The sequence below is a fragment of the Symphodus melops genome (assembly GCF_947650265.1).
Source record: "Symphodus melops genome assembly, chromosome: 2".
In the NCBI taxonomy this organism is placed as follows: Eukaryota; Metazoa; Chordata; class Actinopteri; order Labriformes; family Labridae; genus Symphodus; species Symphodus melops.
The window spans coordinates 2,036,458-2,056,837 of record NC_136692.1 but is presented as its reverse complement, the minus strand read 5'-3'; the positions used below and the strand labels follow the sequence as shown (position 1 = coordinate 2,056,837).

Genomic DNA, 20,380 nt, shown 5'->3' with positions numbered 1-20,380 from the left:
TGTCTTCAGGACCAAAATTAGTAATTCAACATCTTATAAACTTACAAATTAACTCGCTAAATTGATTTGCTCTGGACTGTAGACCACTATTAGTGGTAGAAGATAAGGGGTTAGAAAATGTGCTAAAGGTAGCAACATGTGATCCAACTCTCCGGCTGCTGTGCAGAAAAACTATTTCAAACAAGATCCAACAGCTTTATGGAACTGAGAAGCAAGTAACATTGAATGCATTGTATTAATTCATCCACTAAAATCCATTTAGACTGAGAAGTGTTGTTTCTTAGGGCAAATATTGTGATGCACTTAAAATGCAATTAATTTTGATTAATTAATTAGAAAGACCTGAGTTAATTACTTACATTTTTTTCATCAAGTCCCACCCCTAGATCCTATAAACATGCACTAATTGAGTGAGGAGAAATTATTTTCCTGAAATGAGTCCGGTGAGCGTTGTTCACAATATATCTCAGTTTGTTGTTACCGTTTGCAGGATTAGCTTTAAGCTTGAAGAGCGAAGCGTCCAGAGTCTGAATCTCCTGCAGCCTCTCCTGCCCTTCACGCACCGTTTTAAATTTCAAGGTTGTTCAGTCGACTATCAGATGAACTGCAGAGGGTGCTTGTGTATGTGTGTGTGTGTGTGTGTGTGTGTGTGTGTGTGTGTGTGAGTGTGTGTAGGAGAGAGTGTAGTGCCGCTGTTGTTGTGTTTTTGTGTGTGCGTCTGTGTGTGCGTATTACCATGTGAAGGTTAAGCAGAATCAGAAAGGTCCAGTGTGGAGCCTCTTATCTCTACTCTGAATAATGCAATTGACCCGGGGGTGGCAGAGAGCGTATGGACCCCACTTCCTCCCAAACACACACACACACCTCACAATTCCTTTCCTTTGAGAGTGAGAGAGTTAAACAGAAAACAGAGTGATTATTCAGCTCACAGTCAGTTCATTTTACTGTCATTTTTTTCTGACCTTTTCACTCTCAGCAGAGCTCCACTAAGTGCATAGATGACATAAATCTGTTCAATACAATTAGTAGTTCATCTAATAAACCCAATTAGCTTCATAAATCATTGTTATTGTGTTCTGAGAGTTGAGCAGAAGAGCTAATTTGCTCATGAGTCAGGCTCATTTACACAGCGTGCTTTCATTCGACCTCGGGGCCTTGATTTTCATGAATCGATGGCACAAGAAGCAAAGCAGGATCACCGGCCACCCTTTGAATACGGATGAATGTATTTGGTTTAATTCCGTCCTTTGCATGTTTCCACCCCATCGGCTGAGGTAAAGAATGGGCGCTGCCCCATCGAGAGAAAGACAATGTATACACAAAGCTGTTGAACATAAAGTAATAAAGGGCAAGGCAAGTTTATTTATGTCGCACATCTCAACAAGGCGATTCAAAGTGCTACACACAAGACATCAGAAGCATCATGACAGAGGAGAGAAAAGAAACATTAAAAAAGAATATTAAAAAAACACTGAAATTATTCAAACTTTAAATTTGTTGAAGTAAAAAAATTCAAATAAAATTAATTGGTTACATTAGTACAGTGCAGAGTGAAAGACTCAACTCTTTATTAAAATAGTTTAGTTAAAAGCAGCTGTAATGAGGAGGTCACTCATGTATTCTGGCCCTAAATCATGAAGCGCTTTATAAACCAGCAGCAGGATTTTAAAGTCTATTCTCTGACAGCTCTTCAGATGTTCTTTTAAAATTTAGGTCAGAGTTTATCTGACTACACCTAGATTTCTTGCCTGGTCTGTGATTTTGAGTTTCACTGACTCAAGCTGCGTGACTCTTAAATAAAATAAAAGCACAACAAGTGAAAGCAGAACAAAAGCACCCAAAAATGCACAAGAATGAGAGTTCAGTAAACAGGCAGAGTTTGATAAACAGGTGTGTAGGTACACAGGTAATCAATCCTCACAAGTAAACAAATCAAAGAGCAGGCAAAAGGCCACAGTCGTCCACTAATAAACCACTCACTGAGAAAAGGAGACGGTGCTCGGAAACCAACAATGAACTGGCGTCATAAGGTAGGAAACAAAGGGTTTCCATACACAGATAATCAGGGGTTAACGAGACGCAGGTGAGTATCATCAGCATGGGGCAGCGCACGTTGGGAAAACATAAGGAGCAGGATAGACACACAGGTATAAACAAAACAGGAAGCTTTTCCCAAGTCATGGCACCAGATCTTTTACAAATTGTAAATGTGTCTCTTTCCTCGGAAGTCTTCCCAAAAGGTCCTAAAAAACAGCATTCATCAGGCCAATATTGAAAACAATTACTGTCCTATTAATGTCAAAGTAAATTATCAAAAGACAGCTCTGGTTAAGATACTTAATGATCCCCCTTTTAAACACAGTGTCAGAACCCCAGTCTTACCCCCCAGTATTACTTGATCTCTGTGTTCTACAGTTGACCACGATTTACTACTTGACCGACTGGAAAGGGTTAAAAACTTGGAGGGATTTTTTTGGCACAGCACTAAACTGGTTTGAATCTTACATTAAGGACTTCTTCATGTCTTTAGGTTACTTCAAACCTGAGCAAAATTACTTCTGGAGTTCCCCCAGGTTTTATCCTGAGGTCTCTTCTTTTTAACATCTATATGCTCGCATGAGCTCAAACTATAAAAAAAAAACAATAAAATAAGTTATCATAATGACACAGACATCCCACAGATCTATATTACAATGTCACCAAGTGACCATGGTCCTATGCAAGCCCTGGATAAATGCATAGCACAAATCAATGAGTGGATGTGCACACTTTTTCTCCAGTTAAACTAAAGACAAAACACGGCTGTTGTTTTTGGACCAAAGAGGAGGGACTTAAAGTTATCACTTACCTGTATTAAGTTAAATTGAAAACCACAGACCAGGCAAGAAATCTGGGTGTAGTGTTGGACTCAGACTTACATTTTAAAAGCCACATTAGATAGATAGATAGATAGATAGATAGATAGATAGATAGATAGATAGATAGATAGATAGATAGATAGATAGATAGATAGATAGATAGATAGATAGATAGATAGATAGATAGATAGATAGATAGATAGATAGATAGATAGATAGATAGATAGATACTTTATTGATCCCGAGGGAAATTCAGGGCATCCAGTAGCAGTGTACAGACAGGCAGGACACAAGACATTGGTTACAATACACACCCGCTGTCCCCCCTCCCCTCTGTAATACAATAATCCCCCAAACAAGATTTAGCAGCCCCTATGTGTCTAAGACTAAAGGTTAAACCTGTGCAGTTGGCATTAGCGTTAGACTTAAAACTTATATAGCATATTGTACCTAACCTGTGAGGAGAGAGAAACATGTGTGCTATTTAAAAGAGACCTTTTTTAAACATTAAGGCCATTAAGACCTTTTTTAAACATTAAGACAATTACAAAGTCAGCCTTCTATCACCTGAAGAGTATATCAATAATTGGTTTGGTATTTTCTCTAATAAACCCTATTAGCATCATAAATCATTGTTATGGCGTGCTGAGAGTTGAGCGGAGGAGATAATGTGTCAAGCTCATTTACACAACGTGCTTTCACTGCATTTGACCTCAGGGGCTGTATTTTCATGAATCAATGTCACAAGAAGCAAAGCAGGATCACCGGCCACTATTTGAATACAGCTTACTGTGGCTGATTCAAGTCCTTCCTTTGCACCATATTGTCTATTTATCTTTTGCTTGTGTAATTATATACATATCAATATATGAGTCATACACTAATAAATGCTCATGATTGGTCTTCAAAACACAAACAGAAACCAAAGCACCTGACATCCCAAAGTCCTCCTCGTTGTATAGTTTTTACATTTGCATGCATTATCTGTAAATCGAGGTTACGTAATCACTAATGCTTCCAATCATTCCCACCATTGATTTTATCGTTAGACATACCGTAATACAATGCATTAATGCATCTGTAATGTATTTTAATATCCTTGATGTCCTTCCTTTAAGATGTTCTGCCCATATCTGTCAGATTGCAATCCTTCATCTTTCATTTCCTCCATTATCAATCATTGTTATTCAGAGTGCAGCATGCAGTCATTTTTTATCCCCGTGCTTTTCTTCAGATTCCCCAAACTGAGCCATGGTTCATAATTATTTCCTAAAGAGTGTGAGAACTTCTTGTCCAATGATGGCTTGTACATCCAGGAACAGAGTGTGGACCTCTTAAATGTCTGAGTGATTTGCTTGTCATATTTATAGACTGAGACTGTGATGCTTGAAGTAGTGGCACTGTCGTTGGTGGACCCTTAGGATTTACAAGATCTGTAAGCTTTGGTTGTGTGTCCTCAATAATTACCACCAAACATTAAAACATGGTGTTTATTTTCAGAATAAAACACTCAGGTTTGACGGTTCAGAAAAACATATGTTTTTTATGTCATATACGCACGCAGCTGTTAGCTGTTGACGGACCAGGGTGCACGGAGCTGTAATGGACCGAAGCAGACACATAATGCACATGTATCTGGGGAAAGTTAGGGGTTAGGACAAGTTCAAGGCTGCTTTCTGGCAAGTTGCAGTAAGCTGCACAGTCAGCAGGACGCAGAATAGAATCATGAAGATAAATATGATTGTCTGTGATAGACGAGACATAGATTGTAAATAAGACAGGGCGTAGAAGTGATTCTTCCGTAACAACTTCCATCCATCCATCCATCCATTTTCTACCGCTTATCCGCGGGGGCAGCAGTCTAAGCAGAGACACCCAGACTTCCCTCACCCCACACACCTCCTCCAGCTCTTCCGGTGGGACCCCGAGGCGTTCCCAAGCCAGCCGAGAGACATAGTCTCTCCAGCGTGTCCTGGGTCTACCCCGAGGCCTCCTCCCGGAGGGACATGCCCGGAACACCTCCCTAGGGAGTCGTCCAGGGGGCATCCAGACCAGATGCCCGAACCACCTCAACTGACTCCTCTCGATGTGGAGGAGTAACGGCTCTACTCCGAGCTCCTCCCTGGTGACCGAGCTCCTCACCCTATCTCTAAGGGTGCGCCCAGCCACCCTACGGAGGAAGCCCATTTCAGCCGCTTGTATCTGAGATCTCGTTCTTTCGGTCATGACCCAGAGCTCATGACCATAGGTGAAGGTAGGAACGATGATCGACTGGTAAATCGAGAGCTTCGCCTTTCGGCTTAGCTCCTTCTTCACCACAACAGACCGATACAGCGACCGCATGACTGCAGACGCCGCACCAATCCGTCTGTCGATCTCACGCTCCATCTTCCCCCCACTCGTGAACAAGACCCCGAGATACTTAAACTCCTCCACCTGGGGCAAAGACTCCCCACCGACCCGAAGGGGGCAAGCCACCTTTTTCCGGTCGAGAACCATGGCCTCAGATTTAGAGGTGCTGATCCTCATCCCAGCCGTAGAAACTTGTGGAACATATTGAGGTATGTCCAAAGTCAGAATTGAGATTACAAACAAAAGGAAATATGGCATGTTGAAATGCTAAGTAAGATAGAACGTGTGTTCAAATAGAAGACTTTAAACTTGTAACTTCTAGAAACAGCCCTTCATAAACGAATGAATGACATCACTCAGACTTTGACCATGTTAGTATATGGGCCGAACCGCAAGCGTCAACCTGCGAAAGTGCAGAATCCTGCAGTTCCTTTGCCCCCTTCCTGATCTGCTCCATCACAGACATTGAGCAGCACACAGGTCTAGTAGCGTCTTCTTGTAAGGGTGGTGAAAAAAATAAAACGCTTTAAAACTACTCCAATTATCTTATTAATAATGGAAAATGAATATGAACCATTGAGTATGAACATCAATGAGATAAAGAGGTGTCCATTTCTTATGAGGTCATTCACTTTTGAGGCCACACATATGCTCTTGTATTTGTGCAAGTTGATTTCTTTTTCTGAAGTCTACCGTAAATAAGCTTTGCATTGGGCACATGCAAATTAATTTCCTGAATAACCTAGAGCCCCAAAGGACAGCATCAGACATAAGACACACAAACTATCTTCAGCTCAAGGTACATCGCTGCAACCATGAAGAGTACGATCATCTTCATCTTTATCTGCGCAGCTGTTGAGGGTTCAGGAAAACATCTTTTTTTTCCTCAAGAAATGAACTGGTTAGATGCTCAGGCTTACTGTAGAGAGCATCACACTGATCTGTCTTTTGTTAATGGCCAGAGAGAGCAAAACATGCTCCAAACTGCTGCAGGTGAAATCGAGTACGGATGGATCGGTCTCCACAAAGATTCCCCCAAAAGCTCTGTCTGGAAGTGGTCAGGAGGTGGAGACATCACATACAGTAACTGGCATCCTGGACAACCAGATAACTACAATGGTATTGAGTCTCATGGAACTTTTAGGGCTGATGGAAAGTGGAACGATAGGAATCCATCAGATTTGTATCCTTTTTACTGCTTCAGTTTATCTGCAGTGGAGGTGAAGAAGACCTGGGAGGAGGCTCTGGAGTACTGCAGAGAGACTCACACTGACCTGACCACCGTGCAGTCTGACACCGAACAGCTCCTGACCCTCAGTGAGATCCAGCACGACCGCTTCACTGCGAGGGTTTGGATCGGCCTGCGTTACCTTGGAGACCACTGGTTGTGGGTGAACGGTGACCCCATGGTGTACGAGAACTGGCGCAAAGGAGACCAGGAGCACCAGTGTCCTCTCAGGAAACGCTGCGGGGCTCTGACCAAAGAGGGACACTGGGAGAACTGGGACTGTGAGGACATACTCAACTTCATCTGCTACTGACAGATTTAGCATTTCATATTGGGTAATGTAGCTCTACCTGTATGAGTTCTACATCCAAGAGAAATGTCTTTCAAAGACACAAGTCTTAACTCATGTTGCTGTCATAAAGACACATTATGATGCTTTTATAATTCCTTTCTTCGAGGTTAGTTCCATTCTGTCTTCACTTGTTTTATCACTGTGTGCTATACTCACTTTTATAAGTTATTTAACAGAGGAGTCTTTGTAATCCCAGTTTTTAAACCTCTATGAATGAAGTTGAATGAAATATCTAAAGGAGCAGTCTGTAAGATATCTACTGAATAATATGTTCATGATGAGCTGACTTAAAATCGAACTTTACTCATCTCATATCATGACAGTTAGTTTGATACTTTGTATGTTTGAAAACTATTATTGTGTGTTGTGTTTGAGTATATTATCGTGAAATACCATTGTATTAACTCCAGAGTTCTTTTTAGAATAATACTAATAAATAAACATTGTGTAAACCTAAACCTTGTGTTTGTGTCTCTCATATATCTCGTCTCTGATTAATGAACGTCACGGGACTAAAGTCAAACTTTAGATTACAAACAAAAGGAAATGTGGTATATTAAAACACTATGGAAGCTACTGCATGTGTTCAAGTAGTTGATTTCTAAACCAGGTGAGCCTCTGACATGGAGAACACAGCCAATCAGAGTAAAGGATTTAGAGATGGCACCTGGGGTGGCCAGTGAGATATCAAGGGGACTCACTCTGGACACGCCCCTGTCTCAGGCCTAACCAAGTGGTTACCTCTGCTGTTAAAAAAACAAGCCAATGTGGTCTTCAAAAGTAACTGCAGTTCCTCCAGTGTCCACTAGAGGACTGCTCCAGAACAGTCAGTAGTCTCATACACACCTCATATTATAATGTGTTTTAACAGCAGGAATAAACGTGTTCACAGCCTGGTTCAAATAAGGAGTTGGGTCTGAGTAGTTGATGTCTTTATCAGAACACTTTGTAGACGGGGTGAATAGTTTTTATAACTCATCCGTTATGCTTTCATGAGGGATAGAAGTCATGCATAATCATGGGTGTGACTGATCTGAATCATGCAAACGGCTGCATATTTGTGTTTCTTCAGGCCGTCTCAGCTCCAGCTCTTTGCATGTTGTTTGATTGACTGAAAGTCAGCATTTCCACACGGACACCCCGATGGATGGGTTTCCAAAACGTCCCTTCATAAACCAATGGGCGACGTCACTCTGACTTTGACCATGTTCATACAGTCTAGAGGTCTGACCCACAGAGTCCACAGCATCAATGTGCACAGTGTTCTTCCTTCCCCCTTCCTGATCTGCTCCATCACAAACGTGACGCAGCACACACAGGTCTTGTAGCTTCTTCTTGTAAGGGTGGTGAGAGAAAGTTCTGAGAAAAACGCTTCAAAACTACGAGATCTTTTTTTAATTATGGATAAGTTGTCTGTGAAAAGGGTCACTGAACACGTTTCTTTTTCTGAAGTCGATCGGGAAGATGCTTTGCATTGAGCACATGCAAATGTATTTCCTTAATTACCTCGAGCTCCAAAGGACAGCATCAGAGATAAGACAGACAGACAAACTATCTTCAGCTCAAGCTACATTGCTGCAACCATGAAGAGTACGATAATCTTCATCTTTATCTGCGCAGCTGTTGAGGGTTCAGGAAAACATCGTTTTTTTCCTCAATACAAGACCTGGTTTGATGCTCAGGCTTACTGTAGAGAGCATCACACTGATCTGTCTTTTGTTACCAGCCAGAGAGAGCAAAACATGCTTGAAACTCCTGCAGGTGAAACTTTCCCGGTTGGATGGATCGGTCTCCACAAAGAGTCCCCCACAAGCTCTGTCTGGAAGTGGTCAGGTGGTGGAAACGTCACATACAGGAACTGGGATTCTTACCAACCAAATAACTACCATGTCGATGACATTGTTGTACTTTTGAGGAAAGGAGGAAAATGGGATGATTGGAACCCACAAGCTATGGTGCCTTTTCACTGCTTCAGTTTATCTGCAGTGGAGGTGAAGAAGACCTGGGAGGAGGCTCTGGAGTACTGCAGAGAGACTCACACTGACCTGACCACCGTGCAGTCTGACACCGAGCAGCTCCTGACCCTCAGCGAGATCCAGCACGACCGCTTCACTGCGAGGGTTTGGATCGGCCTGCGTTTCCTTGGAGACCACTGGTTGTGGGTGAACGGTGACCCCATGGTGTACGAGAACTGGCGCAAAGGAGACCAGGAGCACCAGTGTCCTCTCAGGAAACGCTGCGGGGCTCTGACCAAAGAGGGACACTGGGAGAACTGGGACTGTGAGGACCAACTCAACTTCATCTGCTACTGACAGATTTAGCATTTCATATTCAGTAATGTAGCTCTACCTGTATGAGTTCTACATCCAAGAGAAATGTCTTTCAAAGACACAAGTCTTAACTCATGTTGCTGTCATAAAGACACATTATGAAGCTTTTATAATTCCTTTCTTCGAGGTTAGTTCCATTCTGTCTTCACTTGTTTTATCATCGTGTGCTATACTCACTTTTATAAGTTGTTTAACAGAGGAGTCTTTGTAATCCCAGTTTTTAAACCTCTATGAATGAAGTTGAATGAAATATCTAAAGGAGCAGTCTGTAAGATATCTACTGAATAATATGTTCATGATGAGCTGACTTCAATTTGAACTTTACTCCTCTCATATCCTGACAGTTAGTTTGATGCTTTGTATGTTTGAAAACTATTATTGTGTGTTGTGTTTGAGTATATTATTGTGAAATACCATTGTATTAACTCCAGAGTTCTTTTTAGAATAATACTAATAAATAAACATTGTGTAAACCTAAACCTTGTGTTTGTGTCTCTCATATATCTCGTCTCTGATTAATGAACGTCACGGGACCGAAGTCAAACTTTAGATTACAAACAAAAGGAAATGTGGTATATTAAAACGCTAAGGAAGCTACTGCATGTGTTCAAGTAGTTGATTTCTAAACCAGGTGAGCCTCTGACAAGGAGAACACAGCCAATCAGAGTAAAGGATTTAGAGATGGCACCTGGGGTGGCCAGTGAGATATCAAGGGGACTCACTCTGGACACGCCCCTGTCTCAGGCCTAGCCAAGTGGTAACCTCTGCTGTTAAATAATGTGGTCTTCAAAAGTAACTGCAGTTCCTCCAGTGTCCACTAGAGGACTGCTCCAGAACAGTCAGTAGTCTCATACACACCCCATATTATAATGTGTTTTAACAGCAGGAATAAACGTGTTCACAGCCTGGTTCAAATAAGGAGTTGGGTCTGAGTAGTTGATGTCTTCATCAGAACACTTTGTAGACGGGGTGAATAGTTTTTATAACTCATCCGTTATGCTTTCATGAAGGATAGAAGTCATGCATAATCATGGGTGTGACTGATCTGAATCATGCAAACGGCTGCATATTTGTGTTTCTTCAGGCCGTCTCAGCTCCAGCTCTTTGCATGTTGTTTGATTGACTGAAAGTCAGCATTTCCACACGGACACCCCGATGGATGGGTTTCCAAAACGTCCCTTCATAAACCAATGGGCGACGTCACTCTGACTTTGACCATGTTCATACAGTCTAGAGGTCTGACCCACAGAGTCCACAGCATCAATGTGCACAGTGTCCTTCCTTCCCCCTTCCTGATCTGCTCCATCACAAACATGACGCAGCACACACAGGTCTTGTAGCTTCTTCTTGTAAGGGTGGTGAGAGAAAGTTCTGAGAAAAACGCTTCAAAACTACTGAGATCTTTTTTTAATTATGGATAAGTTGTCTGTGAAAAGGGTCACTGAACACGTTTCTTTTTCTGAAGTCGATCGGGAAGATGCTTTGCATTGAGCACATGCAAATGTATTTCCTTAATTACCTTGAGCTCCAAAGGACAGCATCAGAGATAAGACAGACAGACAAACTATCTTCAGCTCAAGCTACATCGCTGCAACCATGAAGAGTACGATAGTCTTCATCTTTATCTGCGCAGCTGTTGAGGGTTCAGGAAAACATCGTTTTTTTCCTGAAGAGAAGACCTGGTTTGATGCTCAGGCTTACTGTAGAGAGCATCACACTGATCTGTCTTTTGTTACCAGCCAGAGAGAGCAAAACATGCTTGAAACTCCTGCAGGTGAAAGATCCCTGGTTGGGTGGATCGGTCTCCACAAAGAGTCCCCCACAAGCTCTGTCTGGAAGTGGTCAGGTGGTGGAAACGTCACATACAGCAACTGGTATCCTGGCCAACCAAGTAACTACTACAGAGAAGAGACTGTTGTACTTTTGGGGAATGGAGGACAATGGAGACATTGGAACCCACAAGGTATACTGCCTTTTTACTGCTTCAGTTTATCTGCAGTGGAGGTGAAGAAGACCTGGGAGGAGGCTCTGGAGTACTGCAGAGAGACTCACACTGACCTGACCAGCCTGCAGTCTGACACCGAGCAGCTCCTGACCCTCAGCGAGATCCAGCACGACCGCTTCACTGCGAGGGTTTGGATCGGCCTGCGTTACCTTGGAGACCACTGGTTGTGGGTGAACGGTGACCCCATGGTGTACGAGAACTGGCGCAAAGGAGACCAGGAGCACCAGTGTCCTCTCAGGAAACGCTGTGGGGCTCTGACCAAAGAGGGACACTGGGAGAACTGGGACTGTGGGGACCAACTCAGCTTCATCTGCTACTGACAGATTTAGCATTTCATATTCGGTAATGTAGCTCTACCTGTATGAGTTCTACATCCAAGAGAAATGTCTTTCAAAGACACAAGTCTTAACTCATGTTGCTGTCATAAAGACACATTATGATGCTTTTATAATTCCTTTCTTGGAGGTTAGTTCCATTCTGTCTTCACTTGTTTTATCACTGTGTGCTATACTCACTTTTATAAGTTGTTTAACAGAGGAGTCTTTGTAATCCCAGTTTTTAAACCTCTATGAATGAAGTTGAATGAAATATCTAAAGGAGCAGTCTGTAAGATATCTACTGAATAATATGTTCATGATGAGCTGACTTCAATTTGAACTTTACTCCTCTCATATCCTGACAGTTAGTTTGATACTTTGTATGTTTGAAAATTATTATTGTGTGTTGTGTTTGAGAATATTATTGTGAAATACCATTGTATTAACTCCAGAGTTCTTTTTAGAATAATACTAATAAATAAACATTGTGTAAACCTAAACCTTGTGTTTGTGTCTCTCATATATCTCGTCTCTGATTAATGAACGTCACGGGACCAAAGTCAAACTTTAGATTACAAACAAAAGGAAATATGGTATATTAAAACACTAAGGAAGCTACTGCATGTGTTCAAGTAGTTGATTTCTAAACCAGGTGAGCCTCTGACAAGGAGAACACAGCCAATCAGAGTAAAGGATTTAGAGATGGCACCTGGGGTGGCCAGTGAGATATCAAGGGGACTCACTCTGGACACGCCCCTGTCTCAGGCCTAACCAAGTGGTAACCTCTGCTGTTAAAAAAACAAGCCAATGTGGTCTTCAAAAGTAACTGCAGTTCCTCCAGTGTCCACTAGAGGACTGCTCCAGAACAGTCAGTAGTCTCATACACACCTCATATTCTGTTTTAACAGCAGGAATAAACGTGTTCACAGCCTGGTTCAAATAAGGAGTTGGGTCTGAGTAGTTGATGTCTTCATCAGAACACTTTGTAGACGGGGTGAATAGTTTTTATAACTCATCCGTTATGCTTTCATGAAGGATCGAAGTCATGCATAATCATGGGTGTGACTGATCTGAATCATGCAAACGGCTGCATATTTGTGTTTCTTCAGGCCGTCTCAGCTCCAGCTCTTTGCATGTTGTTTGATTGACTGAAAGTCAGCATTTCCACACGGACACCCCGATGGATGGGTTTCCAAAACGTCCCTTCATAAACCAATGGGCGACGTCACTCTGACTTTGACCATGTTCATACAGTCTAGAGGTCTGACCCACAGAGTCCACAGCATCAATGTGCACAGTGTCCTTCCTTCCCCCTTCCTGATCTGCTCCATCACAAACATGACGCAGCACACACAGGTCTTGTAGCTTCTTCTTGTAAGGGTGGTGAGAGAAAGTTCTGAGAAAAACGCTTCAAAACTACTGAGATCTTTTTTTAATTATGGATAAGTTGTCTGTGAAAAGGGTCACTGAACACGTTTCTTTTTCTGAAGTCGATCGGGAAGATGCTTTGCATTGAGCACATGCAAATGTCTTTCCTTAATTACCTTGAGCTCCAAAGGACAGCATCAGAGATAAGACAGACAGACAAACTATCATCAGATCAAGCTACATTGCTGCAACCATGAAGAGTACGATAATCTTCATCTTTATCTGCGCAGCTGTTGAGGGTTCAGGAAAACATCGTTTTTTTCCTCAACTGAAGACCTGGTTAGATGCTCAGGCTTACTGTAGAGAGCATCACACTGATCTGTCTTTTGTTACCAGCCAGAGAGAGCAAAACATGCTTGAAACTCCTGCAGGTGAAACTTTCCCGGTTGGATGGATCGGTCTCCACAAAGAGTCCCCCACAAGCTCTGTCTGGAAGTGGTCAGGTGGTGGAAACGTCACATACAGCAACTGGGATTCTTACCAACCAAATAACTACCATGTCGATGACATTGTTGTACTTTTGAGGAAAGGAGGAAAATGGGATGATTGGAACCCACAAGCTATGGTGCCTTTTCACTGCTTCAGTTCATCTGCAGTGGAGGTGAAGAAGACCTGGGAGGAGGCTCTGGAGTACTGCAGAGAGACTCACACTGACCTGACCAGCCTGCAGTCTGACACCGAGCAGCTCCTGACCCTCAGCGAGATCCAGCATGACCGCTTCACTGCGAGGGTTTGGATCGGCCTGCGTTTCCTTGGAGACCACTGGTTGTGGGTGAACGGTGACCCCATGGTGTACGAGAACTGGCGCAAAGGAGACCAGGAGCACCAGTGTCCTCTCAGGAAACGCTGCGGGGCTCTGACCAAAGAGGGACACTGGGAGAACTGGGACTGTGAGGACCAACTCAGCTTCATCTGCTACTGACAGATTTAGCATTTCATATTGGGTAATGTAGCTCTACCTGTATGAGTTCTACATCCAAGAGAAATGTCTTTCAAAGACACAAGTCTTAACTCATGTTGCTGTCATAAAGACACATTATGATGCTTTTATAATTCCTTTCTTCGAGGTTAGTTCCATTCTGTCTTCACTTGTTTTATCATTGTGTGCTATACTCACTTTTATAAGTTATTTAACAGAGGAGTCTTTGTAATCCCAGTTTTTAAACCTCTATGAATGAAGTTGAATGAAATATCTAAAGGAGCAGTCTGTAAGATATCTACTGAATAATATGTTCATGATGAGCTGACTTCAATTTGAACTTTACTCCTCTCATATCCTGACAGTTAGTTTGATACTTTGTGTGTTTGAAAACTATTATTGTGTTTGTGTGCAGTAATATGAAATACTATTGTGATGACTCTAGAGTTGTTTTTAATATAATACTAATGAATAAATATAATGGAAACTAAATCTTGTGTATGTGTTTGTGTCTCTAACACATTCCCATTTGTCAACAGAGCTGGTAATTATAAAAGCAACAAAACACTTATTAACACTTCACCTCTCAAATAATTAGAATAAAAATCATAAAAAACCAAGATCCAGCCATGAGGACTGTTAGATAACAGTTTATTTGACATGTATGTAAAGTTTCCATCATGCTAACATAGACTATGGTTTTAAACTGTGGCTGTCAAAGGATTTATTTTCTTAATCGTGATTATTCGCTGAATTTCTAAAGTTTATCGCATTTTTATTGGTGTATTTTAAAGATTTATTTTTGGTGTTTTTATGCCTTTATTGTAGAGGGAGGACAGTGGATAGAGTCGGAAAGGGGGAGAGAGAGTGGGGAGAGACATGCGGGAAATGGGCCACAGGCCGGACGCGAACCCGGGCCGCCCGCGCGCGAGGACTGAGCCTCAATACATGGGATCGCGCGCACTGCCGCTGCGCCACCGGCGACCCCATTTATTGGTGTTTTTAAAGCACCATTATTTTGTATTCAAAACCATAAATGAGATAAAGCCACTCTTACCAGCGCCTTCATTTGGTAATCAAATTAATGCAAATTAGTGCTATTGGGTTATTAGATGTATTATTTGAATAAGAGTTGCACTGCTACACCAGTCTGGTCTAAAACCATTACCTTGACCTGGTTTCCACGTTTGTATAGGACTGACGTCCTTAGATCTATGCATGTTTGGATCATGCGTCCTAGTGTCCAACCCAAGGAAGAGCATGTCGTTACGGATGGATATACACCTGATGGAATCCACCTGTAGCCATTGGGTGGGAGGATTTTGGCAAAATGGGTACTTTCAAGTCTGATTCATTCAGAGTGGAGTCATTAGTGTTAGGAACCAGAAGAAGACCCAATTGCAAGACCAGGGAACAGAGTAACAACAATAATTTATTATAACAGGGGAAAGTGACACTAGTGAGAACAATGAGCGAGAGTCCAAGCTCCGAGGTGAGTAGTGCAGACAACAATCCAGGGGACGATCCAACAACACTAATCCAGCAAGCGTGAGGTGAATCCAAAGTGAACACGATGAGACGACAGGACACGAGAGGGCAGGTAAATCTGGACGGGGAGCTGACGAGGAGAACACACGAAGAGGGTAAGTACGAGCAAATCACAAGGAACATCAAAATACTAGGGAGCCTGATTTAGAGGTGCGATGCCACGGTGGGTTGACAATAATCTGGCGCCGGCTGCATGTAGAGAGCCGGCTTAAGAGCAGAAGTTGATGAGCAGTTGAGATGAGCAACACCTGGGTGCGCAGCTGAAACCAATAGCAATCAAGCGGGAAGGGGAGCACACAGGAAGAGAAGACAAACAGGGAAACTAACAACACAAGTGCACACACGAAAACAACCCAAATCATAACAATTAGCCCGCCTCATGTTATTGACACTCCAGCTCAGACGGGATCTGCACGATGTCTTTGTAAAAAAATATAAAACTTCACATTGCATATGAAAGAAACATTACCCAAACTGGCAGCATCGGTCCTTTAATTTCATCCTGGTTTGTTTTGATTTGGTGGCGCAGGTGAAGTGACGTTTGATATTTATTACGCACAGCATTGTGGGAATTAAAATACATGTACATAATGCTGAAAAGATGCATCCAAACTACACTGCACAAAACCATGAGTTAGCAGGAAGGTGACAGTGCAAATGAATAAAACACATGATTATACCTAACTTTACATCTTTAGTCCCCCAGGATGTTAAAGAGGCTGTTTACGATGTGTTAATATTCACGCTCCGTGGTACAGAATTTACAGAACAAGCATTACAGAGCTTTTCATCTCTATTCATTTTAGAGTCAAGGATCAAAGATGTTTAATCTTCTATCATCCGACTTGTCATGTAGTGACGAGGTGAAGTGCCAGAAAAATATTCAATAACCTTAATTAAAAAAATCTTCAGATTTTCCCTCAATTTCCTCCATAATTAAAATCTGATGAGCTTCAAGGTTCTGATTTGCCATCATGCCTGCCTAATGCTTCCAGGTACCCCCCCCCCCCCCCCCCCCTTCTAAAAGGAGGTAATTCCTGCAGATGGGTGCAGGGTAAGGAAGCTGGGAGGGGTCATTCATCTTCATAAGACCCTCATTCCGTCGGGGTCGGAGCAAAAAGAGGAAGAGGGGATAAAAGAGGAAGAGGGGGGGATGTGTGGGTTATCTTTAAACGCTGCAGACTGAGATGTCTGTGTTAGTCCCTGCATGCGTTGTCAGGTTGTTGTGCGTCTCCACGGATACCGGGAGAAAAGGATGTGAGCATGAATTGATGGATGGGGAAAGAGGTAAAGGAGGAAAATAGCGAGAAGGAGAAGGGCTGCAGTTAGGAACAGATGGCGAAGAGAGTCAGGAGTATTGAAGCAAATAAAATAAATCACAGGTTCAATCAGTTAAACTTTATGGCCATTATTTGAACATGCACACGTTTATAAATATAACTGAATTACATGCTGTGTGAGTAAAACTATTGTATTAATAATAAGCTTAAATATGAGCAAATTAAGTGTCCATGAGAGCCTGACTTTACAGCAGCATGAACATGTTTACAACATGAGATCGGGCCCTGCGTAGGAGTGGGCTTGGAAAATACATCCAAACGTATCTTCTGGCCACAACTTTGCTTAAAAATGACGATAAAAGTCGATTGTTGCAACGAGAGTCGAGCGGTTTTTATGCTAACGTGCATCACAGCAGTGCTGCATATTCATGATAGTCTTCCTTTTACAAATTGGGACTCCACAGCGACGCCTTCACCAGGTCCCTGCATCGTTGGCATTTTGTACTTAATCTCGCTTTTTAAAATTATTTTATGAAACTGGGTATTATATAAGGGAGCTTAAAGCCTAAACTCCTCCCCTCTAACAGCAAGAAACCTTTTCAAACTTAATACTCCCAAATGAGACAGAAGGGCCTGAGTTTGATCCCCACAACCCAAACTCGAGAGATTGCCTGCAAGTCTCCTGGCAGTGTTGATGTTCTTCCTGAGAAAAGCTTTTTCCTTCCCTGACAATGGGGGGGGGGGGGGGGGGTCTAATCAGGAGAGTACGGGTGATAGGAGACAAGTGCGTGCTCTGAATATAGCTGGGTTCAAATAGGCTGCACTAATGCTGTCACACACTGGAGAAAGATGGGATAGAACAGGAACATGGGGGCAATCGTGTTGGAGTTTAGTGAGGAACAAAAATAGTTTAGTAAGAGGAAAGAGAAACAGATCCATGTATATATATATATATATATATATATATATATATATATATATATATAAGCAGCAGACACTAACAGGAAGGCAAAGGGAGAGTCTTCCTCAGCTTGTACACACCTACTCACGGTCTGTTCTGAAGAGTTTGATTTGATGTAAGAGAGGGGGGACCAATCAGCATCCTCCAGGGTCCTCATCAGGTCCCACGTATGGGAGGTGGGGAAGTTAGATCATGTAAATGGACATGTTAACAGCAGATTTAAACTATGAAACATGTTTTCCAAACTCGCCACTCGAGGACCCAAAACATCAGCCGACTGTACACACCAAACACTCGTCTCTATGGGGACAGAAACGTCACTCAAAACTGTTTGGAACGATCGCTACGCACTGCCGCTAAAACGTCACAATGATCACTGAAACTCAGACTGCACCTGTGAAAACACCTGTAACCAATCAGATCACAAGGAAAATCACAAGTCAAGTCCTCTCTGGCCAATCACGGTTTGGGAAGTGTCGCCTTGAGTGACGCATCATCTCCAGAACGTAGTTGAGCACATCTGGGCTGTCGTTCTGCTCTTTGCGGGTCGACCTTTGATGATTGATATCTTTGTTTCTGAAAGGTAAAAAGTTCAATAAAAAAAATGATGGAGAACAAAATGAATATCTTGGAGTGTAGAATATGTGCTATAGACACATTAAGAACTGGGACGTCTACGGTGAGGACTTTCATGCAAAGCATTTAATCAAATTCCTGTTTCTGGCTGCTGGCGCCTGCTTTGGTTGCAGCTTTTCCTTCACACGAGCAGGAGTTGGTCGTGCAGAGACACGACCTGTGCACGACTCAAAACCTGTCTGACCTCACTTGGTTATGAGGCTGTAAGCCATTAACAGGAAGACAAAAGACTAATAAAATAACTCCAAAACACACAGTTACAGAAATGTGAATAACAGAGAGAGACTCGTGGGATCAAGTCATGAAGCGTTCCTCTATATCACTGTGTTTGGCTCCCTCTTGTGGAGCGCTAAGAGCAGAGACTCTCAGGCATTCATAGCACAGGTCTATGTTGAGGTTTTTTTTGTCCCTGTCTTTCTCCTCAGTCTTCCACCAGGGGGAGGAATGGCTCCAAGGAAGACGTCTCCGTCCTCCGAGTCTGTTTTCTCTAAAGCCGAGTCGTGCTCTCTTATGTAACTTTTCGATGCTCAGTTCATCCGCACAGAAACCAAATATCGACGCCACGTTTAGCACATAACACATCATCATAATGCTGGTTATATATGAGTCATGTGGCCTTACATGCACAAAGACCCAGCTTCACTGTCTTCTTCCTCACTTACACTCAGACCTCTGCTCTGTTATTAATAAAAACACACACACTTTTCCCCTTCCTGTCACACTTAAAGAGGTTTCCAACACACTTCCATTTTCCAGAGAAACCCGGCTAATCACCTCGTCACCACCACTCACGCTCCTTCCTCTCTTAGGACTTAACTTTCCTCCTCAGGTCTCGATCCCCTATTCCCGTTTTGATACCTAAATGACCCTCATTATGACTAAAACCTTACAATTATGTTATGTAACACGTGTGTCTTCATGTCTCTTCTTGTGTATTTTAAATGACCTTCGAGCTGGGACTTTGAAAGTGCTACGAGCTGAAATACCAGCGCTCTGTTTTTGTGTGAAACACCAGACTGCCAGACTGTCAGAGACCCCATCGGGGGAAGACCAGAACCAGGCAGCGGGGCACTTTGCTCACTCCTCCCTTTGAGAAAACAAACTCTCTTACCATGAAACACCTGTTGTCCCTCCCTCCACACAATCCTCCTGCCTCCGTTTTCTTTCTTCCAGCTCTCTCGCTCCCGCTAACCACATTTTATTCACTGCTATTTCCTCTGCTCGCTTCCTGTGTTCCTACAGCTGCCCTTCCCTCCTGAAGCCGTGGGCTCCCTTCACCTTTTTTCTGCATAGTGCTACACCCAGTGTGTTGCCCTTACAGCACCGAAACCTTTACCCCTCGGAAACTTCATGATGTACTAGATTAGCGTCGGTCCATCTTGTCTGCTGCTTTAAGTTTTCTGACTCTAACATGTGTCTCTAATCTGTCTACAAACCCCCCAATCATGAGAGAAGTCCATCCTCTCCATCTTCTGCCTGCTCCACTTTTCAGAAAATGTGTGCTCAAACAGGCCGTTTTGGAGATGTTCCCTTCATGACATCACAAAGGGCAGTAGCCCCTCCCCCCCAGGTGGGTGACACTCCCACAGCTAGGTGTTTGTTCTGCCCTCTGAGTCTGCCTTCTCACCGTAAACAATAGGACATGGAGCCAGAAAGCAGCGAGTACACCCGAGCCCTTCCAGAGAGGGGGCGTGGTCAGACACATCTCATTTACATATTTAAAGCTACAGACACAGAAACAGCCTGTTCTGAGCAGGGCTGAAATAGAGGGGTTTATAGACATGATCAAATACAGGATCAGAGTGGATTTACAACAACACACTTCACACACATGATGAAGAGGAGCTCTGACACTGATTTCACCTGTTTGAAAAGGAGAATGTGTTTTAAACCGTGTTGATGGAATAAAAGATAACCTCAGAAATAAAAAGTCTCACTGCTTACCTACAGTATATTTTGCAGCCGTTCTCCTTCATCACACAACATTAGTTTTACATCTCAACCAGTCTTCTGCCTCACTCTTGTTCAGCATCAGTGGAGTATAATTAAAAACAGCAGCAGTCACAGGACTTGGAGAACACCTTGTGTACCATGACCACGGGAGGATTAAAATAGATGGGCCGTGACTTTTTCTCCTCGGTCACGCCATTAGAGCTATGACTGACA

The 20,380-nt window shown here is 42.8% G+C and overlaps 1 protein-coding gene across 1 annotated transcript; it reads left to right on the top strand.

The window, feature by feature from the left end:
- Positions 1 to 10,048: 10,048 nt before the first annotated feature.
- LOC306842067 (snaclec coagulation factor IX/factor X-binding protein subunit A-like) lies at positions 10,049 to 11,617 on the top strand. The gene is made up of 2 exons (XM_079372101.1): positions 10,049 to 10,994; positions 11,109 to 11,617. The coding sequence occupies exons 1-2, from the start codon at positions 10,717 to 10,719 to the stop codon at positions 11,443 to 11,445; spliced, it is 615 nt and encodes a 204-aa protein (XP_079228227.1). The 5' UTR covers positions 10,049 to 10,716; the 3' UTR covers positions 11,446 to 11,617.
- Positions 11,618 to 20,380: the final 8,763 nt, after the last annotated feature.